Genomic DNA, 27,806 nt, shown 5'->3' with positions numbered 1-27,806 from the left:
GGGCTAAAATTTGCATTTATCCGTCAACTTTCCGCCCAAGAGCAATGACAGTCACCATGATGAAAAGGACATGATATGCATGTGTTAGGTGGACAGGTTGGATTGCTGATGAAGTATTTATTTATTTTTTTAACTCGGCGACGCTGCTATGTGGAATTACTCCCTCTCCTACACCGTTGAATGCTTCTGATCATAAAAAGGCTTTACAAGTTTGTAAAATCTCGATTTATTTCCCCTTTGTGTGGTCAAAATGCCATCGAAGTTAGCAGTTTCACGCAAGTCTTGGCAATGTTATTTAGGTATGGCAGCAACTTGGCATCCGCTATTTCGGCCGATGTCGTTGTCATTTATGCCGTAAAAAGCCTTTATGGTCAGTTATTAAAATCAACTGTGTAATATCTATTAAAACGTAGCAGCACAAACGAACGAAACATATTATCCCCACTCTTGTGGGTGGTAAGTTGTCTAAATCAGGCAAGTTAGCATCTGCTGATTCAGCCACCATGTACACAGGTTCAGTAATGACTCGCCTGATATGAAGTGATCTCTACACAAGCAATGAGGAGGATCCCAAATCCTCCGTCTTGTTGTTCACCCTTTTTATCACTGCTGTGATCCACTGGCTATGCATTGATTCTTCTTTTGTTAGCCTGGAGAATGCTCGATCCTTTTATTGCCTCTTCTCGTTGTAGCAGCTGTTCCAAAACTGCTGTCAATCTTTGTTAAAGTGGGCGTTTGCCGTTTACTCAAAGTGACAGATGTGTTTTCAATGGAGCCAAAATGGTTGTGCTAATGCCCATTTTGGGATGCTTGACGTCAACTTCCGGATCTCTATTGATGAATGTTTTAAAGCTCAGCCTTGATAATACCCTTCTGTCTTTATCATATTTATTTTATCTCCTGTTTATTTTTTGCTGTTGTTGTGCCAAACCTGGACCTCAGCCATTGTGGATGTGAGGATACAAGACCCTGTTGAATGTTTTTAGCTGGTGTAAATAGTACTCATTGGTGTATGATTGAGCAGTGTTTTGAGTACATCTGAAGTTATTTTTTTATGCAGTCTTAATTTATTATCTAATAACACATGAATATTGTCATATTTTCAGATTTTCAAGCTTCCACTTGAAAAAGATGGTCAGGTGGGTGGACCCATCCTTGCCCCAGAGGAAATTAAGACAATATTTGGCTGCATTCCTGACATCTATGAGGTTCATTGCAGAATAAAGGTTGTGTAAGCTCACATGCATACCTATTTCTTTCACAATAGTTTTTGATCGAATTCCACATTGGTGTAATCAGTGAAGAATATGGGATTATCTGGGATTTATGTATTTGTATTTGTATTTATTTATTTATTTATATTTATGTTTATTTATTTGTTTATTTATGTATGTATGTATGTATATATGTGTGTATGTATGTATCTCTCCCCCCCAGGCTGACCTTCAGAGCCTCCTGAGAGAATGGTCAGAAGAAGCAAGTGTAGGAGATATTATCCTTAAATATGTAAGCGCAAATAGCAAATGTCTTTGGTTTGATATGGTACACAGACTAGATAGTATCTTGCATGATTGCAAACCTGTGTACATCATGTACAGTGCAACGGAAAGTGCAACTCTTCACCAAATTTTGTTGTTACCGCCTTATTCCGAAACTGATGTAATTTTCTCCCCTCCGTGAGCCGGCACCTTATCGTGGTGGAGGGGTTTGCGTGTCCCATTGATCTTAGGAGCTATGTTGTCTGGGGCTTTTATGCCCCTGGCAGGGTCACCCATGGCAAAAAGGTTCTAGGTGAGGGGACAGACTAAGCACAGCTCAAAGACCCCAATGATGAGTGATATAAATGGTCTTGCTTTTCCCTTGCCCGGACGTGGGTCACCGGGGCCCCCCTCTGGAGCCAGGCCTGGAGGCGGGGCTCGTTGGCAAGGGCCCGGTGGCCGGGCTTGCGCCCATGGGGCCTGGCCGGGCACAGCCGGAAGAGGCAACGTGGGTCCCCCTTCCCACGGGCTCACCACCAGTGGGAGGGGCCAAAGGGGTCGGGTGCAGTGTAGGCTGAGTGGCAGCCAAGGGAGGAGACCTTGGCGGACCGACCCCCGGCTACAGAAGCTGGCTCTTGGGACATGGAATGTCACCTCTCTGGCAGGGAAGGAGCCTGAGCTGGTGTGTGAGGCAGAGAAGTTCCGACTAGACATAGTCGGACTCTCCTCCACACACGGCTTGGGCTCTGGTACCAGTCCTCTCGAGAGGGGTTGGACTCTCTTCCACTCTGGAGTTGCCCACGGTGAGACGCATGTTTTCACTGATCACCACCTGGTGGAGTGGGGGAAGATGCCGGTCCGACTTGGCAGACCCAAACGTATTGTGAGGGTCTGCTGGGAACGTCTGGCGGAATCCCCTGTCAGAAAGAGTTTCAACTCCCACCTCCGACAGAGCTTCTTCCTTGTCCCGGGGGAGGCGGGGGACATTGAGTCCGAATGGGCCATGTTCCGCGCCTCCATTGTTGAGGCGGCCGATCGGAGCTGTGGCCGTAAGGTGGTCAGTGCCTGTCGCGGCGGAAATCCTCGAACCCGATGGTGAAACCAGCGGTAAGGGATGCCGTCAAGCTGAAGAAGGAGTCCTATCTGGCCTTTTTGGCCTGTGGGACTCCGGAGGCAGCTGATGGGTACCGGCTGGCCAAGCGGAACGCAGCTTCGGCAGTTGCTGAGGCAAAAACTCATGGGACATGGGAGGAGTTCGGCGAGGCCATGGGAAACGACTTCCGGACGGCTTCGAGGAAATTCTGTTCCACCATCCGGCGTCTCAGGAGAGGAAAGCAGTGCACCATTACCACTGTGTATAGTGGCGATGGGGTGCTGCTGACCTCGACTCGGGACATCGTGAATCGGTGGGGGGAATACTTCAAAGACCTCCTCAATTCCACCGACACGTCTTCCTTTGAGGAAGCAGAGTCTGGGGACTCTGAGGTGGGCACTTCTATCTCTGGGGTCGAAGTCACTGAGGTGGTTGGAAAGCTCCTCGGTGGCAGGGCCCCAGGGGTGGATGAGATCCGCCCGGAGTTCCTAAAGACTCTGAATGTTGTTGGGCTGTCATGGTTGACACGCCTCTACAACATCACGTGGACATCGGGGACAGTGCCTCTGGATTGGCAGACCGGGGTGGTGGTCCCCCTTTTTAAGAAGGGGGACCGGAGGGTGTGTTCCAACTACAGAGGGATCACACTCCTCAGCCTCCCTGGTAAGGTCTATTCAGGGGAGCTGGAGAGGAGGTTCCGTCGGGAGGTCGAATCTCGGATTCAGGAGGAGCAGTGTGGTTTTCGTCCTGGCCGTGGAACAGTGGACCAGCTCTACACCCTCAGCAGGATCCTCGAGGGTGCGTGGTAGTTGCTCAACCTTTCCACATGTGTTTTGTGGATTTGGAGAAGGCGTTGGGCCGTGTCCCTCGGGGAGTCTTGTGGGGGGTGCTTCGGGAGTATGGGGTACCGGGCAACCTGATACGGGCTGTTCGGTCCCTGTACGACCGTTGCCAGAGTCTGGTCCGCATGGCCGGCAGTAAGTCATATTTGTTTCGAGTGAGGGTTGGACTCTGCCAAGGTTGCCCTTTTTCACCGATTTTGCTCATAATTTTTATGGACAGAACTTCTTTTTTTTTTTTTTTTTTTTTTTGATCATACTGAGAGCTATTTATTACATACTGTATATTAGACATTATATTTTTTAATTTTTTTAAACATTTTCCTGCGTATTTTTCATCTTAAATGATATTTTTAATTTATTTTATTTTTTTACCATGTAAATTTAGAAACGTTTTCAATGAACAACATACAACAAGCAGTGACAATCAATTTCTAGTAATCATCTGCTTTCAAATGTCACCTTGACACCCAAGACAAAACATGTACACACACCCACATCCAGAGGAAGAAACAAAAAAACAAAAAAACAAATAAAAAAACAGGAAAATTAAAATCACAACAAAGAACTGTACATAAATTTGTACATTTGTATACTCTGCACGTGTACAGTTTCCAAAAACATATACTATACATATTCCCATACATACATATAAAGACAAAAACACATTGAAGTATTTTTCCAAATTTTTCCTTTTTTTTTTTTTTTTTTTTTCTCTACCAAAGTCCACGTATACCTCAAATGATGACTGAAGGAAAGGGGTAGGGGTCTAGCTTAATTTCAAGTGTTCTAAAATTGGCTTCCATGCAATGCAAAACTTTTGGGTGTTCCCTGATACCTCATATCTCAATTTTTCTATGTGTAACACTCCTATAAATTCCCTAAGCTAAGTTTCAAAGTGGGGTGGGACGTCAGACTTCCATAATTTTAAGATACACCTTTTGGCTATTACCATGCCATAAGCAACCACAAAAGTCTTACCATGACCCAATTTTTGCAATGCATCCGAGAAACCAAACAGAGCAATCATGGGGTCAGGGTCAATGGTTATTTTGAATACTTGAGAGTACCATCTATGGACAGAACTTCTAGGCGCAGCCGAGGCGTTGAGGGGTTCTGGTTTGGTGGCCTCAGCATCGCATCTCTGCTTTTTGCAGATGATGTGGTGCTGTTGGCTTCATCAGGCCGGGATCTCCAACTCTCACTGGAGCGGTTCGCAGCCAAGTGTGAAGTGGTTGGGATGAAGATCAGCACCTCCAAATCCGAGACTATGGTCCTCAGTCGGAAAAGGGTGGCGTGTCCTCTCCAGGTCGGGGATGAGATCCTGCCCAAGTGAAGGAGTTCAAGTATCTTGGGGTCTTGTTCACGAGTGAGGGCAGGATGGAACGGGAGATCGACAGGCGGATCGGATCGGTCTGCAGCGTCTGCAGTGATGCGGACTCTGTATCGGTCGGTCGTGGTGAAGAAAGAGCTGAGCCAAAAGGCAAAGCTCTCGATTTAGCGGTCAATCTACGTTCCAACCCTCACCTATGGTCACGAGCTGTGGCTCTCCCTTTGAGATAGGGTGAGAAGCTCGGTCATCCGGGAGGAAGCCGCTGCTCCTCCGCGTTGAGAGGAGCCAGCTGAGGTGGCTCGGGCATCTGGTTCGGATGCCTCCTGGACGCCTCCCTGGGGAGGTGTTCCGGGCATGTCCCACCGGGGTCGACCCAGGACACGCTGGAGAGACTGTGTCTCTCGGCTGGCCTGGGAACGTCTTGGGATCCCGCCGGAGGAGCTGGTTGAAGTGGCTGGGGAGAGGGAAGTCTGGGTTTCCCTCCTAAAGCTGCTGCCCCCGCGACCCGACCTCGGATAAGCGGTAGAAGATGGATGGATGAATGTAATTCTTTTTCCTTCAAGCTTCTATACATAAACCCCCATAATGACAAAATAAACACCTACCCCACCGATTTCAGAAGGACTTATAAAGTGATATGTCCGGACTCAGATTTAGAGGCGAACATCTGCAATCTAGATTCCATGTTTTATAAAAAAAATAAAAAATAAAAAAAAGCTTTTCAGCTCCTATACACTATAAGCCAGGGGTGTCAAATTCATGCTAGCTCAGGGGCCACATGGAGGAAAATATATTACCAAGTGGGCCGCATCGGTAAAATAACAGTATCCAACTTAAAAATGATTGCCGTCAATTATACACAGATTTTTGCTATTTTGTGCCAGCCCTAAATGATGGCGCTCAACTGTAATCATATTGTTCAAAAAATAATACAAATGCAAATGGAGTCCTGGACGTGTTAAAATCGATATGTTTTGCAAATTTATATTGGTCCCAGAATGCATTGTGTGGTGTTATAAGGACGCAAATCCTTCTTATATCTATTTGGGTTTCCAGTAATTGAATATGTGTTGTATATAACACGTTTGTCGGTCTATGATTAAAAATAATAATAATTAAACAAGCCGTAACTTTAAGTTGTGTGTAAAATAATAACATCCAGGACGACGATTCCCCGTGCAAGTTGCATTGCTCATCTGAGGACTGCTTGTGAAGTTACAAATTGTATATATTTTGATTGTGGCCGACTGATTAATTAGTCTGACATTACTTTTTTTGTTTTTTTATTTTTTTTAACTTTACAAAATCATCTCGCAGGCCGGATTAAACCCCTTTGCGGGCCTGTGGGCCTTATGTTTGACACCCCTGCTTTTAGCACTTTTAAATTAAATAAAACAAACCTTTTATAATATTACTTTGCACCTGATTCCCACTTGCACAGCTCTTCAGATAAGATACAGAAAATGTTTGCTTCAAGTTGTTTATTTTTCAGTCCTTGTAGTTTACTGCAAAACTGGAACAAACAAAACAAACATTGTATATTCAATATTCAATCAAGCCATGCAATTTTCTTGAATGAAATTCCATTATTTTAAGGCTGACATACAGTCAAGTCAACTTTATTTATTTCGCGCTTTCAAACAGCCTGAGCTGTCACAAAGAGATTTCTAGAAAGACAACACTAACATAACAAAAAGATTAACAGCAATACAATACATTACAATACAATCACAACAAATCAACATTCTTCCTTTCCTACAACATACACTTGGATTTTTGAAGCAGTTCTAGATGAACGAGGACAGAATCAGTCTCCTTTCAGCAGTTGATCAGAGATGTGATCGCAAAACATGCATGACGTCACACACGTCTGTTACAAGCTAAATTTGCTTACAAGCTAGCTCATAAACAAGCAGCCGCTGCGTCCGTGATGAGCACCACACACAAAAAGAATGGTCCAATTTTCTAGTCGCATCCAAACTGCTTCTGCTCCAAGCACCGAACCTCCATCGCCACACCCCGCGCACACCACCGCGCTTCGCTGAGACATTCGCGTCCACAGCTCCACCGCCATCCATCCAGCTCACCAGCGTAGACTGTCTAGCAGCGCCAACCACTCCGCCGAGCAAAAAGGGGCTGTGAAAAATGCTGCCCGTTTCCTTGCGCAAAAAACATAAGAGACCCGCAGGTGTCCAGTGGGACATTCGGATAGCACCGACATTCCCCCATTAGAAACCGCGCCGGTGCAGGCATGCCAATGAATGAGCGCAAATGCCAGGCACCGATAATGTCCCTCGAGGAATATCATGGCCAAAACGCCGAGAACAGTCCAGTCCAAAACAGGTCCACACAAAAGACAAAATGCCACGACAAGAAAAAAGACAAAGACGGCTGCTAGCTCACAGCACCATCAACAAACAGCAAAAACAAGAGAGTCACCAGACACACCGGCGCACGCCATCTTGTCGAGGCAAAAAAAATAAAAATAATAAAAATGTGAAAGGCCATAAACCATCGATGGTAGCATAGATGTACGGTACCTTCAAACAACTACTCCTGTAACACACATGGAGCTGCAACACATACAAGCATGGCATATGAATAAAGACGTAATTCAAAATTTGTACTTGCCTGCATAAAATAAAAAATTAAAAACGTGAAAAAACTAGAGCTGCGAGCAGCTATAAAGGGCCCTCGCAGCCCGGGCCACGTTAGGGTACTGGCACATTGGAAGCAGAATTTCTTTGAAAACGGCAGAGCAAACCTTTACATGTGGAATATATTTTTTTGTTAGGTGTCAAGTGTGTCAAGCTCAACGGGTTTTGGTGAATGTTAAGATATGCAAAAATCAGCGTCATTTTTTATTTTTAGGCAATGAGTTGCCCTAATTGATATTTTTTGTAAAAGTATATATATACATCATTGCTCATTGTACAATGTTGCTTTTATTGTCCAAAGAGGCTATCAAAAATAAATAAAACAAAATAAAAAAGTACATATGTTTGGATCGGTCTGATGCCAGTGAACATTTTGAGTGGTGGAAAGTAAAATAATATTTATAAATTACTTAGTTATCACACTTACAATGAGTTGACAAATTTTTACAAAATACCGTATGTGGGGTACATTTTATGCCTCAAAGGCTAGGTGGCGCTGTATATATAACTGAATGTTGTTGTAGAGATACCTTAAGACCTTGGCTATAAATATACATGTTAAGTTTGGGATATTTTGAAGCATGTACGAGGAGTCATTAAGCATATCCTTCATTCACAATATTGTTATTATTGTCTATTGAGGCGATCAAAAATAAAAAGTATGTATGTTTTGATAGGTCTGATGCCAGTGAACATTTTGAGTGATGGAAAGTAAAAGAATATTCATAAATGAATTAGTTATCACATTTAGAATGTGTTTACAATTTTTGTAAAAATACCGTAAGTGGGGAATTTTTTTATTTTTTATATTTTTTTATTTTTAATTTTTTAATGCCTCAAGGGCTAGGTGTCGCTGCATATATAACTGAATGTTGTCGGTACCTTACCGTGGTGGAGGGGTTTGCGTGTCCCAGTGATCCTAGGAGCTATGTTGTCTGGGGCTTTATGCCCCTGGTAGGGTCACCCATGACAAACAGGTCCTAGGTGAGGGGCCAGACTAAGCACGGCTCAAAAACCCCTTTTGATGAATAAAATATTTGGAGATACGTTTCCCTTACCCGGACGCGGGTCACCGGGGCCCCCCTCTGGAGCCAGGCCCAGAGGTGGGGCTCGTTGGCGAGCGCCTGGTGGCCGGGCCTGCTCACCACCGGTGGGAGGGGCCAAAGGGTTCGGGTGCAGTGTAGGCTGGGTGGCAGCCAAGGGAGGAGACCTTGGCTGACCGACTCCCAGCTACAGAAGCTGGCTCTTGGGACATGGAATGTCACCTCTCTGGCAGGGAAGGAGCCCGAGCTGGTGTGTGAGGCGGAGAAGTTCCGACTAGACATAGTCGGACTCTCCTCCACACACGGCTTGGGCTCTGGTACCAGTCCTCTCGAGAGGGGTTGGACTCTCTTCCACTCTGGAGTTGCCCACGGTGAGAGGCGCAGAGCAGGTGTGGGCATACTTATTGCCCCCCGGCTCCGCGCCTGTACGTTGGGGTTTACCCCGGTAGACGAGAGGGTAGCCTCCCTCCGCCTTCGTGTGGGGGGATGGGTCCTGACTGTTGTTTGTGCATATGCACCAAACAGCAGTTCAGAGTACCCACCCTTTTTGGAGTCCTTAGAGGGTGTGCTGGAGAGCGCTCCCCCTGGGGACTCCCTCGTCCTGCTGGGGGACTTCAACGCTCACGTGGGCAATGACAGTGAGACCTGGAGGGACGTGATTGGGAGGAACAGCCCCCCCGATCGGAACCCGAGCGGTGTTCTGTTATTGGACTTCTGTGCTCGTCACGGACTGTCCATAACGAACACCATGTTCAAACATAAGGGTGTCCATATGTGCACTTGGCACCAGGACACCCTAGGCCGCAGTGCGATGATCGACTTTGTAGTCGTGTCATCGGATTTGCGGCCGCATGTTTTGGACACTCGGGTGAAGAGAGGGGCAGAGCTGTCAACTGATCACCACCTGGTGGTGTGTTGGCTCCGTTGGTGGGGGAAGATGCCGGTCCGACCTGGCAGACCCAAACGTATTGTGAGGGTCTGTCGGGAATGTCTGGCGGAATCCCCTGTCAGAAAGAGTTTCAACACCCACCTCCGGCAGAGCTTCTCCCTTGTCCCGGGGGAGGCGGGGGACATTGAGTCCGAATGGGCCATGTTCCGTGCCTCCATTGTTGAGGCGGCCGATCGGAGCTGTGGCCGTAAGATGGTCGGTGCCTGTCGCGGCGGCAATCCTCGAACCCGCTGGTGGACACCAGCGGTAAGGGATGCCGTCAAGCTGAAGGAGGAGTCCTATCGGGCCTTTTTGGCCTGTGGGACTCCGGAGGCAGCTGACGGGTACCGGCTGGCCAAGCGGAACGCGGCTTCGGCGGTTGCTGAGGCAAAAACTCGGACATGGGAGGAGTTCGGTGAGGCCATGGAAAACGACTTCCGGACGGCTTCAAGGAAATTCTGGTCCACCATCCGGCGTCTCAGGAGGGGAAAGCAGTGCACCATTAATACTGTGTATAGTGGCGATGGTGTGCTTCTGACCTCGACTCGGGACGTCGTGAATCGGTGGGGGGAATACTTCGAGGACCTCCTCAATTCCACCGACACGTCTTCCTTTGAGGAAGCAGAGTCTGGGGACTCTGAGGTGGGCTCTCCTATCTCTGGGGCCGAAGTCACTGAGGTGGTTGGAAAGCTCCTTGGTGGCAGAGCCCCGGGGGTGGATGAGATCCGTGAGGGTAGGATGGAGCGGGAGATCGACAGGCGGATCGGTGCAGCGTCTGCAGTGATGCGGACTCTGTATCCGTCGTGGTGAAGAAAGAGCTGAGCCAAAAGGCGAAGCTCTCGATTTACCGGTCGATCTACGTTCCAACCCTCATCTATGGTCACGAGCTGTGGGTCGTGACCGAAAGAACGAGATCCCGGATACAAGCGGCCGAAATGAGTTTCCTCCGCAGGGTGTCCGGGCTCTCCCTTAGAGATAGGGTGAGAAGCTCGGTCATCCGGGAGGGACTCAGAGTCGAGCCGCTGCTCCTCCGCGTTAAGAGGAGCCAGCTGAGGTGGCTCGGGCATCTGGTTCGGATGCCTCCTGGACACCTCCCTGAGGAGGTGTTCCGGGCATGTCCCACCGGGGTCGACCCAGGACACGCTGGAGAGACTATGTCTCTCGGCTGGCCTGGGAACGCCTTGGGATCCCGCCGGCGGAGCTGGTTGAAGTGGCTGGGGAGAGGGAGGTCTGGGTTTCCCTCCTAAAGCTGCTGCCCCCGCGACCCGACCTCGGATAAGCGGTAGTAAATGGATGGATGGATGGATGTTTTCATAGAGATACCTTCAGGCCTCGACGATAAACATACATGTCAAGTTTGGGATTTTTTGGAGCATGTACCGGGAGTTATTAAGTATATCCTTTTTCATCTGAAAACACAAAATTTGATACCCCGCCCTCATCAAAAAGTATTCCGAAAAGTCAAGATTTCCCCCCTATCGTTGGCTCGGGTCTTGACATGGTCCAGGTCAAGTTTGAAGCAAATTAGACGAAACGTGTAGGAGAAGTGGACAAAAGTATGCCCCCTGTAAATGTGCAAAAATCGTAAAAAATGGGACATTGAAAAATTCGTAGCTTACTTCCTGTTGATTTTAGCATATGGGTCCAAAAAACTTTTTTTTTTTTGTAGGTCTTGGGCTCCCTCATACACCTAAAAATTTTCGTAGATCTTGCTTAACTCATTTTCTCCCAATAACGTGTAAATACGTTTCTTTAATGTTTTAGACGTATTTATACGTTTTTGTTTTTTTTTATGCTAAAGCATACAGAACGCTTTGATGCAGCCTCTCAACTGCAAAGAACGGTTGCAGAAATGGTAGTTATTCCACAAACGGCCAGCAGGTGGCAGCAGAGCAAAGGAGATAAATCAGGGCCATGTACAAAAAAAGCTCAATAACTTACAATTTTAAATAGATTTGTGAAAACTGATGAAACTTAGCTATATTCTAATGCTAATTGCTGCAAAACGGAAATAGAAACTAGAAGAGACTTTAATCTTTCTTTTGATAGGTTCCATGCTTTTATAGCAATAGAAGACAATATTCTGTGGACCTTGAAAAATCAGTTAAAATCCAGTAAAACAGCCGGGAGCGAACGGGATTGCTTCTGTGAAAATGGCTGGGAGTGAAAATTTCTAGGGGGCACTATTGAGTCTTTTTTTTTTTTTCTTTTTTTTTTACCAGCAATATATTTATTGACATTTTTCAAAGAGAAAAAGAAACAGCAACCTTCAACAACTTACAAAAAAATAAATAAAAAAAAAATATTCTCATGACATAGAAATTGTCCAGACTAGCTCAGAGTATTGTCCAACATCAACATTGCCCTTGATTATATCTTAGAAAACTAACATTACATACATAAAAAAGGGCACAACAAATGACAGATACTGAGTACAAAATTATATGAAGACAAACAAACCCCACCCAAAAAAAAGGAAAAAAAAAAAAAGGGTCTAACTTGTCATCTTCAGCCCGTTGTTTAACGATTATGTACACAGTACAGTACACAACCAAACAGTTTCATGCATATTACATACATTAAATTTCAACAGTATAAGTATTTATTTAATGGACTGCAGAGGACCACAAAAAATCACACCTCATTAGGCTCATTGGCATGACTGAGATCCACAGTCTCCAGATAGTGCATAAATTGGCCCTAAATATTTTTGAAATAATGACAGTTTCCCTTTTATAATGTAGGTTATTTTCTCCATGAGTAAAGTTGTGGACAGTTCCTTAATCCAGTCGACGAACTTTGGTTTACTTGTCCTCCTCCATGAGAGTGCTATGACTCTTTTTGCAAGCAAAAAACATAAATCCAGAGCAGTTATTATTTTCCCAGACATCTGATGACCATCAGGATATAATCCTAAAACAAACACCTTAGATTCAAGAGCTAGTGTCACATCCAATATGCTTTCTACGGCTTGTTTGACCTCTTGCCAAAAGTGTTGAACTTTATTACATTCACATACACAGTGAAAGAATGTCCCCTTTTCCACCCCACACCTGAAACACCAATCGGGGATGGCACCATTATACATATTAAGCTTTTCTGGTGTCGCATATGTCCTCATTAACCAATTATACTGAAGTAATTTAAGTCGGGTATTGGCAGTCTTCATTTGTGCTTTAGCACATGCCTTTCCCCAATCCTCTGGAGAAAAGCTCCCCTGTAAATCTTCCCTCCAGGCATTAAGTTTCTGTACAGAGGACTCGGAAGATCCTGCTTCCAACTTTCTGTACAACTTGGAGATGATTCCCTTTCCATAGCAATCCTTTTTCATTTCCATTTCTAAATTAGACAACTTGGGAATCAAGATACATTGATTTTGAGCCGATCTGATAAAGTTTCTCACCTGAAGATATTTAAATAGATGCTTGCGAGGAACATCATACTTGGCAATCAACTCATCAAATGATATCAGAGTTCCACCTTCCGGACCCATGAGATCCCCTACAGTCTTCAAACCTTTTTCAGCCCAAACCCTAAACCCAGGATCGGCTCTGCCTGGAGGTAACAAAAAATTGCCCCATATCGGACTAAAGCGTGATAAGGAGGACAATTCACCCATATATTTTTGTACCTGATACCAAATTGTAATCATATGTTTAACAATAGGATTCTTTGTCTTATTTTTAGCATTCTAACTTTTGATGAGTACAAGTACTGAGGAAGAGGGAGGGGGACAGAGCAGGATTCAATATACATCCAGAGTGGGAAACATTTATCTGTAAAATAAAACATCACAGTCTGTAATTGTGCTGCCCAGTAATACCATATAGGGTTAGGGCATTTGAGGCCGCCTCTATCATACGGTAAGTACAAAAGTAACAGATGTAATCTTGGTCTTCTATTATTACACAAAAAGCTAACAAAAATGCTCTTTAAGTGTGGAAATAGATTAGTAGGAGGTGGCAATGGGATGTTTTGAAACAAATATATAAGTTTAGGCATTATGTTTGTTTTAAGAACATTAATTCTTGCTATAAGTGATAAGGGCAAAGAATTCCATCTGTCTAGTGAGGAAATAATAGAATCAATCATGGGGGTTATATTAACCATAGCTATCTCTTTTATACATGGAACAATCTTAATGCCCAAATATGAAAACCACTCTACCTTTTTAAATGGGAACGAATTTTCAGCCATCATCCTTTCTTCTATGTTGAGTAACATGAGAGAAGATTTTTCTTTATTTACTTTATACCCTGATATCCTGATAACATGTTAATTAAATCTAACAAGGCTGGGATAGATTTCTCCAGTTCCCTTAGAAAAAGAATAACATCAGCAAATAAGGAAATTTTATGTTCCTGTTGGCCTATACATAAACCAGTTATAGATTTATGAAACCGCACTGCGATGGCAAACGGTTCGATCGCTAAAATGAATAATAAGGGGGACAAAGGACAACCTTGCCTACATCCCCATTAATTTGAATCCGTTCAGAAATGACTCCATTTGTCACTATTTCAGCATATGTTTCATTTTAAATAAGTTAAACCCACCGACAGAAAACATCTCCACAACCAAATTTTTTAAACATTTCAAATAAATAGTGCCATTCAACTCTATCAAAGGCTTTCTCAGCATCCAATGATAGTAGAGCAGTGTCTGTTTTCCCTTCCCAATTATGTAAACCATTCAGCACTCGTCTCACATTGTGAAATCCCTGTCTGCGTACAATAAAGCCATTCTGATCATCTGCTATAATGTCAGGTAATATTCTCTCCAATCTCCTAGCCAAAACTTTACAAAGTATTTTTAAGTCAACATTAAGGAGGCTTATTGGTCTGAGATTTCCGCATTCAGTGCATGGTTTACCAGGTTTGGGCAATAGAGTTATCAACGCTCCTCTCAATGAAACAGGAAGAATTCCCTTTTCAAATGAATTAGAAAACATGTTTAGAAGAGGGCTAAGAATTTTATTTTTAAATTTTGTATATATTTCCAACGAAATTCCATCTGGGCCTGGAGCCTTGCCTACTTTCATACGGTCTATTGCTTCGGATATTTCCTCCTTTGTTATAGGAGCATCCAAATCTGCACTCGACATTCCTGGAATCTTGGGTATTAAAAGGGAGTCCAGAAAAAACAGTTTGTTCATGTCCCATATGTGTTGTGTCTGAGCTATATAATTAAAAAAAAAAAAGGCTTAAACGTTTTATTAATTTGTAAAGGGTCAACCATCATCTGTCCATCACTGTTTTTAACTGAAGCAATAACTTTCTCATTCTGTAATTGTCGAAGACGCCAGGCCAGTAATTTCCCAGACTTTTCCCCTTGGTCGTAAAATGTTTGTTTGAGGCTGTCTGATCTGGCTTACCTGGCCAACTCTCCGTTACAAAGGGTTAAGGCCCCCCTTTTATCTCCAACCGTAGTAACACGGGATTTACAGAGATGACGGGGACGCTTCAAGCTGGCGTCGAAAAGGATTCGTTTAGGTTCTCACCGCCCCAGTTTTAGAGTGTCAGCCCCAGCTTCCATTAGACTACACCCTTAACGAGTAACCTTTGATGATTTAAGGATAGAAAATCTAATCACACTCTTTTTACAGCGGCTCCTTTCCTTATGATCGGTTGCACTTAGAATGACCTAAATATGTTTTACTGTCCTTGTTAGAACCGTAAGGGCTTGTTTTATTTGTTTATGTAAGCCGAAATAACCTTTCAGGAATTTTTGGGAACGCAGCCGACATGTAGATGGAACTATTATCTATTCAATAAGGTATCTCTAAGTATGACTCAAATAGTGAGAGAAAAGTGTTAAAGCAAGAAGGTGAAGGTTGGGTTTAAAAAATCAATGATTAATGTGACCACACACATGAAAACCCTAAACCACATCTCGTCTTTCTTGATTTATTACTTGATCAGTGTTCAAACCAATAGCAAAGCAAAATTGTACAATAATGAATATATGTTGATTAATGACAAAAATTAATGAGTCACATCATAAATTCAAACAGAACAGAATCACATGTACTCACAAATTTGTTGCTCCTTACTCCAGACCATCAATTGAAGAAACAAGAAAAAATAAAAAGAAAAGAAAAATAAAAAAAACAAAAAGGAGGGCAAAAGCTTTGAAAAAGAATTATTCCTTTGCTGGGTAGTCACGACAGGTAGCTATTCTGTGATGAACCACCTGGGCCTAATTATCCTTGAGCTAAACTAGTAGCTCAAAGAAAATAATTGAGGAAGTTTACCATTTACTACCCCGGCTGTTTAATTTAATAAAACTGATCAAAACAAGGGGAACTATTATCTTCTAACAGCCAATCAAGACAATGTGTCTACCACGAATTACTCTTATTTTGATTGTTAGAATTACTTCCTCATTTAGCATATAGGGGTAAATGGGGCGCAGAGACGAAAATGCCCTTCTCGACAGAGAGAGAGCCTCGATCTTTTTTGCACACCCGCCTCGTTTTGTCTCCGCCAATTTATAACCTCGGGATGCTGAACATAGCATGACTAAGCACAGATGAGTGTGTTCCAGTCAGTCCGTACCAAAGTTTGAACTGCTGAGTTCTAAATGTCTGGTGTTTACTTCCTCTTCTCAGTTCCTCTTAAAACTGCGACCTTAACAGCTTTGCAAAACCCATTTGTTGACAAGGTCCAATTTTTTATGCAGACAAAACATTCATGACTTTAAAATAAACTGTACTTCCCATTTGTGAATAAAATCCCTTCAAAGCTTTTTACTCATAATGCCCCACACCAATACTGATTAATATGCACATAAAACTCAAACCACACTCAAATAAAATACATGTTATGTCAAAACCACGTTTCTTGCAATCTCATGGCGACATGTCAAAAAGGCCTTTACTCCCGCACTCCATTTAAGTATGTGCTTTGACATGTGAGCGTGTTGTGTGTGCAAAGTGTGTGCAATTGTGTTACCGTAAATGGATATGTGTATATGTGTTTTATGCTGGCTGCTGGCTCACAAGTATATTTACCAATTATGGGGCATGTTTAAACGCTAATGAAGTTGACAACCACACCAAAGACATTTCAGACTAGTGTTGTGTGACACACCAGATTTGTGTGACATAGCGATTATCTCAAACAATCATTGCATCGTTGCATTCATTTGTTAATACATGGCACAGGTTCACATTATACATGTTAGTGACATTATCTATATTTTAACTTCCGGTGACATCCGCTCAGCCCTCAGCCCGTGTTACTCGTCACCCCCCACATGAGATATGAGATAGGGAACACACAACAGCTGAGAGACAGGTCCCGCACAGACATCAGGCATCACATTGAACCCCGGATGAACCGCTCACCGCACGCTCCTCATCAATCACCATGGGGCTGTGGTCAGCCCCTGAGATCCCCTCTCCCAGCTCGGAGAGATCGTAAACACGCACCAAGAGCCCGCTGCGACCATCAATACGGTAGCTGACAGGGCCGCCAGGCGAGGGGGGGGGGGAGGCACAAAGATCAGAGTCAAAGAGGCGCCTCAACACCTCGGACGCCGAGGTATCCCCATCGAGCGGAAGGGGCGATGGCGTAGGGAGAAGTCCTAAGCCACTTAGTGTCTCAGGAGAAGGGGAGGATACGAGCAATTCTGTTGGAGCAGCACCCGCACCCCCAACCGGAGGCTCCCCAGCAGTTGGTTCGGGTGATGCAGGGGTGACCTCACCATCGTGAGGGTCGTCCGGAACGACCTGTTCCACCGCAACCGGCGGATCCCGTTGAACAGCCCTCGGCCGGGCTGCAGGCGCCAAGGGGAGAGGTCCACCTCTCCACGGATTCCAGTCAGCGCGTGAACGCCAAGACGAGATCAGCAGGCATGCGCCATCATCAAGGTGTGTTGTAATGCAACGGATGTCATCTCAGGATGCCGAGGCTCTCCTCGGGCAGACTGCAGTGTGCCGGAGGACTCAGAGATCACCGTATGGAAGTCGGATTGTGCCAAGTCACGTCGTATGTCAACTTCATTCTCGCTTTTAACAGCCCCTCGCAGAAGAACCAATTGGAGTGGGAAGAGAGGGGGAAACAGCCGTTTCCCATCATCACGTCCCCCACCAGCCAAGCATATTTCACGTGGATTGTTCCACACAGGGTACATCGTGGAGTAGGGTTCTAAAACAAAAACCAAAATTACCACTCAAAATAAAATCATAACAGAACAGATGAGCAACAGCAGGTTAAATGTAGCCTCTTTTTTTTTTCTCTAGGCTATTTATTTAATCAACTTTCATCATCATTGTTTTCTGTACTGTTCAGTTGGTGAACCCCCGTTCATCCAGATTGGTGGATCGTTACAGACACATCATGAGGGATTCTGGCTGGTTCAAGCGACCTCTCAGTTCTGGATGACAGTGAAGCAACAGAACGAGCCACCAAAATCGGCGCTCTGTTGACATCACTCTCTCCCTGGGGTGGAACGACAACAAAAAACAAAACAAAAAAACGCTCCTATATAAGAAGGAGCAGCTCTTTGGCACATGTTTCGGTCAGGAGGCAGGCTGTGGCCGCTGCTGTAAGCAAAAACAAACCAAGTAAAATCCACTTCCCTGATTTACTTATAGCACGCCACAATCCTGAACCAATGGTTTCAAGACCTTGTTCCACAAAATAAATCTAATCTAAATCTAAATCTAATGTGGAATCAATTACAACTCTTGTAGTTTGAACAAATACCAATTCAATTTTTTCATACCACGTGCAGTCATGAAGGTCGCTGCCGTGTCCACATTGGAGCCAATGTTCAGCAGGGGAGAAACAGGTTCCTCTGTTATAAATTTTGTTTGGTCCAATTCAATCAAAACCTAAAACTTGATTACCCTGGCAAAGCGACTTTCTAAATGCATGTCCCTCCCCAATTTGCAATAAAGCATCAGGTCGATCAGGCATGAATTTTGGATATTCAATTTGTGTAAGCCCATAATCATTCACCCATTTAAGACAAGTTTGTTTGTCAGCTTGCATTCGTCTTTTCCATATTTTGGTATTAGGTAATTTGACCCAAAGGGCTCCTTCAGGAGTACTAAAATTTGCATAAGGATATTTATTTTTGCAAAACCCACCCCAATTTGGCACTGATCCACAATTTTCGCGGGCCAGCTGAATCAAACAGGATGTTTTTTTCGGAATTGCAATTCATCATCCAAGGCCTGGGGCCAAAATATAAATATGGTGACCACAGCGACGTACCTGGATAAGTATCTTGTTCTTTAGAATACACTGTGGCCAAATATTGGCATTTAATCCAATAATTAAATGACATATTAAGGCAAGGCAGAACCCATTTTTTTTTTTTTTTTTCCCATTTCCCAGCTTCGAAAGCCCCACCAGGTCCTGGCGAGATCACGAGTGCGAAATTCTTTCCAAGCCTGCAAAACACCTTTTACAGTATTATTCACAAGTAACCCTGAACAATTATGCACCCATTTTGTTCCTATCAATTTGTGATTGATGATTCAGTGTGGCTGTGCTTCTCTTACCTCTAAAAGAGGATTTCCCCAGCATTCCTCCACTGCTGTGGTTAAAAATCCACACCTTGCATTTTCCAAAATGCAATCTGCCAATCCGGCCATTATGCCTCTTGGCGAGCGGCGTGTAATTACCGCACCCTTGACTGAAGCTAGTTTGATAAAGGGCGGGATGTCGGCGATGTTCGCTGCCATTCTGATTCCCTGGTTATTTCCTGGCTTGAGCTGGATGTAGCTTTAAGCTGCTCCACGCCTTGAATTCCTTTTTTTTCAGTCGGACCGTGTTTCTGTCAGGAATCCAAAGTTCCAGCTTTCCTAGCTCTTTCCTTGTGGGGATGGGGCCAGCATGGTCTATAGCTTAGTGTACAGCCGAAGCCACCTCCCGCACGGACTCGTCTGGAACCACCTTTCCCTGTGGTGTTCTGCTCCAGTTTTCTGCTCCTACAACTATTAACCTTCTTTCTTGAACATATCGGTCCACTTCGTCATTTCCTTGCCAGTGGCTTCCTTCCCTAAGGTGTGCCTTCTGATGGACATCAATTTTTAATAAAAGTCTCATTTCAGCTATTTTCTTCCATAACTCACTGTGAGCTACCATTTTACCTTTCGCTCCCTCATAACCATTTTCTTCCCAGATGGCTAGTAGCATACAAATACTCTTTCACTGTTTCTTTTGGGTCTTTATCTCGAACCATGGCCTTCAAAGCCTTGAAGGCTCGCATATTTCTTTCTTGATCATCTAACATTGCCAAATCATTTGGGGCCTGTGTTACTAACACAGGCTGTGCCGTGTTTTGCTGTTGCTGAGGAACAGTGACTGAGACAGGCAATGAGGAAGTTGCAGATCCTGCTTGAGCGCCAGCAGGCCCCACTCCGGCCCCGTCTTGATTTATGACATCATCCTGTTCTCTCAACTTCTGCATTTGTTTTGCAGTACGCAGCCTGTTTTAACAGCTTCAACAATACATCATACACCACGGTCACAAAACCCTCTCTAAAATTTTTAGTTAATATTGTACAATTTATTAATGTACGATATGCCGGGGTCATCAACACATTAATTATCTCTCCATAACTCGTTTTCACAGTTAGGGATGCTTCTTCGCTGAGTTTGTCTAACCAAGCAGCAGGATAAGGATATTCTGTTTGACCTACTGACGGCACATACACACGCCTGTCACAGCATCCTGCATGCTATTTCTACCTGGTGATTTTTTTATCTCCGTTAGTTTTTCCCTACCTTCTCCAGGTAGCGAGGGCCTCCAAGGCGTGGTGGGAAGGCCGCTGGGGCCGAGTTGTTCATCATCTGACACCATCTCCTTGGCAACACTCACCAGTGAACCTGTGACAGAGGAAGGGTGGGGGCCGAAGGTTACATTTTGAGTGCTCATACCTTGTTCCGTGGCCGGTGACCCGGCGCCTTCAGGAGATTTCATCAGGCGCCGCTTCTGACGCTGCGCTTCCTCCTTCAGTTGCAGCCTGGCCTCCTGCAAGGCTCGTGCGGTCCATCTCTCCATGGCCTCGGCCTCCCTCCTGTTATGCTGTTCTTGTGATATGGCCACCACAAACTCTGTATCTGGAAGCTGGGTGACAGGGGTCGCGATCTGCAGCCTAAAGGCCCCTAGGGCCACTGACTCGGCTATTGTCCACAACATTCTTCCTGATCTTATTCTGTTCACATCAATCACGACACGTGTAGCTTCCTGATCAATAGCTCCATTTATAGCTCTCTCCAAAAGTTTCATCACATTTTTCATATATACTCTTTGATCTAATTCCGGAGTCCATTTTTGCCCTGGGCAATGAACTATCATGTAAAAGTTAGAACTTCCTCCACTTGTTATTCTGTATTCACTTGCCTCAGATACTTCCTCAATTGGAGCTTGGCTCCGTATGTCTCTCCTCTCTCTTTCATATTCTATTCCAGCTGATGATTTTAAACTCGCCCTGAATTTACTATTGTACGACCTGAGTTTTACATCAGTGAGAACAATAAGAGCGCTTCCACCAATCTCCCACACATTTCCATGGAATTGACATAGCATTATACCATTTCCTACATTCACTTTTTTGGTGGTTTCATCCGGCAAAGGAATTAGCGGAGGCTGCAGCCGAAGAGGACTCATTTTTTGAGTTAGTGCTTTATGTCTCACTTCCTCTCTAGCCTGCCACTCACTTTCTTTGTTGTCATATTCTGTGTCTATACCTTCCATTGTAATTTCTTCGCGTTCATCACTTGAATCAATTTCACTCCCACTTCCCAGTATATTTCCCTGTTTTCGATATACTGCTATTTCGGTTATTTGATCCAATAGTGGTTGATACTCTTTTAAGCGGGACATAGCTCTCGTTTCACTAGGCTTTATCAACTTCCCTTCTATCTGGGCTGTTGCGGCGAGCATTTTTACCACCGGATCAAATTCTGGTTGGGTGCTGACCAATTGCACAACATTATATTCGCTGAATATTTCCACCCACCATTTTAGCCATATTTCACCTTTTTCTTTTGTCTGTCCAACACTTGGATGTTTAACTACAGCAGTTAGCAAATATCCCTGTCCTGTGAGTTCAGCATAAAAAATGCCTTTATCCTGAATAGTATCTTCTATCAACCCTCCGAGTTTATCTGGGGGGATAGACGGGTTTAGACAGTTAATTGCTTCTCTTCTTTCATGATGCCAATTTCCTATACCTTGCCCATGAAGAAAAAGCCGTGTTTGAATATGAGGTTGTCCATGAACTGACTGTTGCAGTGCCTCAGGCCCTTCTTGACCCGAGGTCACTAAATTTTCACTGGATTCGCTTGGCCCTTGCATTCTGCTGCCTTACGTTTTTACAATAGTTGTAGGTCGAAGCTATTTTTTCAGTTGCCTCCCTCTTGCGCATAGAGGGTCAGGGACTTACTATAGCCTCTGGTTACTCAATGCCTCTGGTTACAGAGTCACTTCTTCTCTACTAACAAAAGGGCTATTACTTTAGCTAACTTTTATTAGTAACTACTAGTGGTGGGATATTTCAATTAGGTTTCATACCTATTTCAACATTCCCCTAGATCAGCCTTTTTGGCGTATTTCTGAGCCCGCCTTGCCGTGCTTTGGACCTGAGCAGTCAGCCCAAATAAACTGGTGTTATTTTTATACCCTAAGGTATTCAAACAACCAAACAAATTTTTATTTGTTACTTTAAGACTGATCTCCACTATTTTTAGACCTATTCCAGTTGTAGCCTACAGCACAATTTCCCTCTTGGATATTTATGTTGCAGGTGCTGTTCCAGAAAACTCTATTCCTCACAGCCACTGTTTATATGTCTAATTAAGCTTATCTGACACTACATTTATGCCCTTTCTGGGGTAGCGAGGTCCTGGGAAGTCAACCCCAGCTACTCCCCGTCCAGGTTCTTCCTACGGACATGAATCAATTAACTTTAATCAATCTCATGTCCCTGTTCGGGCGCCAAGTGTCTGATCTGGCTTACCTGGCCAACTCTCCGTTACAAAGGGTTAAGGCCCCCCTTTTATCTCCAACCGTAGTAACACGGGATTTACAGAGATGACGGGGACGCTTCAAGCTGGCGTCGAAAAGGATTCGTTTAGGTTCTCACCGCCCCAGTTTTAGAGTGTCAGCCCCAGCTTCCATTAGACTACACCCTTAACGAGTAACCTTTGATGATTTAAGGATAGAAAATCTAATCACACTCTTTTTACAGCGGCTCCTTTCCTTATGATCGGTTGCACTTAGAATGACCTAAATATGTTTTACTGTCCTTGTTAGAACCGTAAGGGCTTGTTTTATTTGTTTATGTAAGCCGAAATAACCTTTCAGGAATTTTTGGGAACGCAGCCGACATGTAGATGGAACTATTATCTATTCAATAAGGTATCTCTAAGTATGACTCAAATAGTGAGAGAAAAGTGTTAAAGCAAGAAGGTGAAGGTTGGGTTTAAAAAATCAATGATTAATGTGACCACACACATGAAAACCCTAAACCACATCTCGTCTTTCTTGATTTATTACTTGATCAGTGTTCAAACCAATAGCAAAGCAAAATTGTACAATAATGAATATATGTTGATTAATGACAAAAATTAATGAGTCACATCATAAATTCAAACAGAACAGAATCACATGTACTCACAAATTTGTTGCTCCTTACTCCAGACCATCAATTGAAGAAACAAGAAAAAATAAAAAGAAAAGAAAAATAAAAAAAACAAAAAGGAGGGCAAAAGCTTTGAAAAAGAATTATTCCTTTGCTGGGTAGTCACGACAGGTAGCTATTCTGTGATGAACCACCTGGGCCTAATTATCCTTGAGCTAAACTAGTAGCTCAAAGAAAATAATTGAGGAAGTTTACCATTTACTACCCCGGCTGTTTAATTTAATAAAACTGATCAAAACAAGGGGAACTATTATCTTCTAACAGCCAATCAAGACAATGTGTCTACCACGAATTACTCTTATTTTGATTGTTAGAATTACTTCCTCATTTAGCATATAGGGGTAAATGGGGCGCAGAGACGAAAATGCCCTTCTCGACAGAGAGAGAGCCTCGATCTTTTTTGCACACCCGCCTCGTTTTGTCTCCGCCAATTTATAACCTCGGGATGCTGAACATAGCATGACTAAGCACAGATGAGTGTGTTCCAGTCAGTCCGTACCAAAGTTTGAACTGCTGAGTTCTAAATGTCTGGTGTTTACTTCCTCTTCTCAGTTCCTCTTAAAACTGCGACCTTAACAGCTTTGCAAAACCCATTTGTTGACAAGGTCCAATTTTTTATGCAGACAAAACATTCATGACTTTAAAATAAACTGTACTTCCCATTTGTGAATAAAATCCCTTCAAAGCTTTTTACTCATAATGCCCCACACCAATACTGATTAATATGCACATAAAACTCAAACCACACTCAAATAAAATACATGTTATGTCAAAACCACGTTTCTTGCAATCTCATGGCGACATGTCAAAAAGGCCTTTACTCCCGCACTCCATTTAAGTATGTGCTTTGACATGTGAGCGTGTTGTGTGTGCAAAGTGTGTGCAATTGTGTTACCGTAAATGGATATGTGTATATGTGTTTTATGCTGGCTGCTGGCTCACAAGTATATTTACCAATTATGGGGCATGTTTAAACGCTAATGAAGTTGACAACCACACCAAAGACATTTCAGACTAGTGTTGTGTGACACACCAGATTTGTGTGACATAGCGATTATCTCAAACAATCATTGCATCGTTGCATTCATTTGTTAATACATGGCACAGGTTCACATTATACATGTTAGTGACATTATCTATATTTTAACTTCCGGTGACATCCGCTCAGCCCTCAGCCCGTGTTACTCGTCAAGGCGTAGGAGACGGGAAGCGGAGAGTTCATTATATTGCGTTCTCAGCAACAGAAGTTTTTGATGGAACTCTGGACATAACGTTTGATAATATTCCCCTTCAAGTGTCGCAATCTCCGCTTCCAGCTTTTTTGTTTCATGCCAAGTCTGTTTTGCCCTATAGCTATTAAAACTAATTATCTGACCCCTTAAGTAAGCTTTAAAAGCTTCCCACCTTACAGAGGGTGACGTTTCGTCCGTATTGGTTTCAAAAAACGTATCAATTTGAGTATCCATAAACGGTACAAATTCTGGGTCCAGAAGCCACTTTTGTTTAAACCTCCACCTTGGAGGATCTCTCTGCAACCTTAAATCTTCATATATTAATGCATTTGGTGCATGTTCAGATATTAAGATGCTTTCATATTGAGAATCCTTTATTTTATGACTCAGATCTCCAGAAACTAGAAAATAGTCAATGCGTGAATATGATGGGACTCGAGTAGATTAGATTAGATTAGATTAGATTAGCCTTTATTGTCATTATACAAGTACAATGAAATGAAAGCTCTGCCATAAGTGCGCACATAATAGACAGATAAAAATATATACAATAAAATAAATAGGTTAAAAAATAAAATAAAACCAATACTGTATAAAACCACTGTACATATTGCAATGTACAAATGTGCAAAAGTGCAATGCTAGTCCTTAAATGAGTCCAGGTCAGTTGTCAGTGCATAGTGGAGTTGAGTATGATGACAGCTTTTGGAAAGAAACTGTCTCTGAGTCTGTTTGTTTTTGTTGATATTGCTCTGTAGCGCCTACCAGAGGGCAGCAGGCTGAAGAAGTGGAAACCAGGGTGTGTAGGGTCCTTGATGATTTTTCTTGCCCTACCGAGGCACCGGGAGTTGTAGATGGTAGACAGTGGAGGAAGGGGGCAGCCGATGGTCTTCTGTGCTGTGTTGATGACCCTCTGCAGTCTCTTCCTGTCCGCTTCTGTGCAGCTTGAGTGCCATACTGACACAGCATAGGTCAGCAGACTCTCAATTGCTGATCTATAGAAGGTCACCAGCAGTTTGGTGTTAAGTTGCTCCTTCCTTAGTAATCTCAGGAAGTGCAGTCTCTGCTGTGCCCTTTTAACTAGTGCTGTGGTGTTAGTTGTCCAGGAGAGGTCTTTAGAGATGTGAACCCCAAGGAATTTGAAGGTCTCCACGCGCACCACGCCTTCGCCGTTGATGTACAGAGGGGCAGGGGGAGTTTTATTCCGTCGGAAGTCCAGAATGAGTTCTTTTGTTTTGGAAATGTTCATTGTTAAGTTGTTGAGGGCACACCACTCACTCAGTCTAAAGACCTCATCCCTATAGGCCGCCTCATTTCCCTCTGTAATCATCCCCACCACTGTTGTGTCATCCGCAAATTTCACAACGATGTTCTCAGGGTGGGTGGGTCTACAATCATGTGTGTAAAGTGAAAAAAGTAGTGGGCTCAGCACACAGCCTTGAGGTGAGCCAGTTCTCAGTGTGCAGGTGGATGAGAGATGGGGACCCAGCTTGACGTGCTGGGGTCGATCGACCAGGAAGTCCTTAATCCAAGAGCAAGTGGAAGGTGGGAGCCCCAGGTTAGCCAACTTGGGGATAAGAATGTCCGGTATTATTGTATTAAAGGCTGAGCTGTAGTCAATAAAAAGCATTCTGACATAGCTTCCCCTTTTCTCGAGATGGCTCAATGCAGCGTGGAGGGCGATTGTTATTGCATCCTCAGTGGATCTATTTGGCCGATATGCAAACTGATATGGATCAAGAGTGGCGGGGAGACAAGCTTTAATGTGTCTTAGTACCAGTTTTTCAAAACACTTTAGCACTTTAGTAGCAGGAGTATTTCAAACCTTTGGGATTCCCATCCCTCCAAATATCCCTCAAGTTAAGTTCGTTCATAAAGTTATTTATAGTTTGTCTGCTCCTACAGTGGGTGTTATCAATACTTGTGCTTCTATCCAATTCTGGGTTTAATGTGCAATTAAAATCCCCAGCTATAATATGGCTACCGGGTAGAGATTTGATTTGATTTGATTTGATTTATTTGTTCATTTTTCCTTTCGGACAGCATTGTGACAAACAAACATTTCAACATACAATTTTAACATATGATAACCGAAAACAAAAAGGGCTGGCAGGAAGAAGCAAAAAAGCTTATAAATTCCCGCCCCCATACTAAACTAGGACGCATAAAATCAAGAGTAATAGTTAAGGATCAGCAGAGATGATAAAATTTCACACAGTTCATCAAGTCCATGAAGTTGATTATCCAGTTGATTACATTCGGAAACTTTTGATTCAGGCAAATGGATTATAGAAAGTTCAATCAGTTCATCTTCACCAGTGATTTAATCGCAAGTAGTTCATGAGAGAAGATTTGTTCAAATTGATTGTTGATCACTTGTTGATTAGTACCATGTGGATTATCACCGTCCAGCAGCTTTAGATAACTGGGCATAGTGAAAACCATGTGTCCGACACCTCCGTCACTCAGATCCGTCTTCATCACGATTTTGACTCATCGTGACTTTTTTCTCCAGCTCGAGCAACCTTGTGGCCATGTCTCTCCTCATTCCGTTCATGGGAAGGTTGAGTGCTGCAAGGTCGTTTTTCACCAGAGAAGTGTCATCACAGGCCTTAGTTCGGCCGGCTTGCACGCCAGTGATGGCTCTCAGGGTGGCCGCAGCCATTTCCTCTGCATTCTTCTTGCGATCAGACATTTTTCGTAGCGTACGAAACAGCCAGTAGAATCCAATCCCAAGCAGCATCAGCATAACCACCAGCACAGCCAGCAGGTACAAATCTTCGACATCCTCCAAATCCAGAACTGTCAGACACAATGGTCTCCACTTAGCCCAGGAATCTTCAGCATATCCAGACATGTGAGTTCCACTTGGACATGAACGCTGAGTAGGTCCAGGTCTCATCGTAGAAAAGATTTTGTCAAACGCACTTAGAGACCAGCTAATTAGATCCATACTGGTTTGTCGAAAGTTTTTGGAGCAGAGTGTCCTTTTCTCAGCACTCAGCACAGATGCTGTTTTCAAATGAGTCAAGATTAAATGTCCTTGCACTTCAACAACATAGTCAGACGTGTTTACATTTCTGTGTTACAGCTCCCTCCTTGTTTTTAACACAAGAGTTATTGGTCTCACACACAAAAATAGAACAAAAGTCAGGTTAAACATTTTCTTCATTATAACTAATTAATAACAATTCTTTATATTTTTTCTTAAATCCAGATAGTGTCTGTATTCCAGTTAGTCCACAATCTAATGAGTTCCATAATTTTACACCCATACAGGAGATCGAAAATGACTTTAGTGTAGTTCTAACACATCTCTGAACAAACACAAGTTTCTCTCTCAAATCATATTTCGATTCCTTCTCCTGAAAGCATGTTTGCAAGTTATAAGGGAGACAGTGTCTAGCCGCCTTATACATTATTTGAATAGTTCTATAGTTTATTAGATCATATAATTTCAATAGTTTAGCTTCAATGAACAATTTATGTGTATGTGCATTATAAGGAGGACTATGGATAATTCTTACTGCTCTTTTCTGT

General features: G+C 43.6%; 2 protein-coding genes across 4 annotated transcripts in view; one reads left to right on the top strand and one right to left on the bottom strand.

The window, feature by feature from the left end:
* ect2 (epithelial cell transforming 2) overlaps positions 1–27,806 on the top strand; it is a 334,206-nt gene that overhangs the window by 172,039 nt on the left and 134,361 nt on the right. For all 3 annotated transcript variants that reach the window (XM_077534330.1, XM_077534329.1, XM_077534331.1), the window contains exons 14-15: positions 1,107–1,226; positions 1,438–1,506. In XM_077534330.1, coding sequence (XP_077390456.1) covers positions 1,107–1,226; positions 1,438–1,506 — 189 coding nt within the window. The remainder of the gene's footprint in view (positions 1–1,106; positions 1,227–1,437; positions 1,507–27,806) is intronic.
* LOC144027612 (uncharacterized) lies at positions 15,316–20,613 on the bottom strand. Its single transcript, XM_077535291.1, has 2 exons — positions 20,114–20,613; positions 15,316–17,521 (listed from the first exon to the last, which is right to left on the bottom strand). The coding sequence occupies exons 1-2, from the start codon at positions 20,526–20,528 to the stop codon at positions 17,220–17,222; spliced, it is 717 nt and encodes a 238-aa protein (XP_077391417.1). The 5' UTR covers positions 20,529–20,613; the 3' UTR covers positions 15,316–17,219.

The sequence above is a fragment of the Festucalex cinctus genome, chromosome 10 (assembly GCF_051991245.1).
Source record: "Festucalex cinctus isolate MCC-2025b chromosome 10, RoL_Fcin_1.0, whole genome shotgun sequence".
Classification (NCBI taxonomy): Eukaryota; Metazoa; Chordata; class Actinopteri; order Syngnathiformes; family Syngnathidae; genus Festucalex; species Festucalex cinctus.
Note: the sequence above shows the minus strand (reverse complement) of the source record. Positions and strands in the feature narration are given on the sequence as shown.

Excerpts from the sequence above, each read along its gene's own strand:
- LOC144027612 (XM_077535291.1), bottom strand. The coding sequence starts at position 20,528 with ATGTTGTGGACAATAGCCGAGTCAGTGGCCCTAGGGGCCTTTAGGCTG. Across the intron at positions 17,522-20,113 it reads GCCCTCGCTACCTGGAGAAG|AACCCTACTCCACGATGTAC; the intron begins GTAGGGAAAAAC and ends TTTTTGTTTTAG.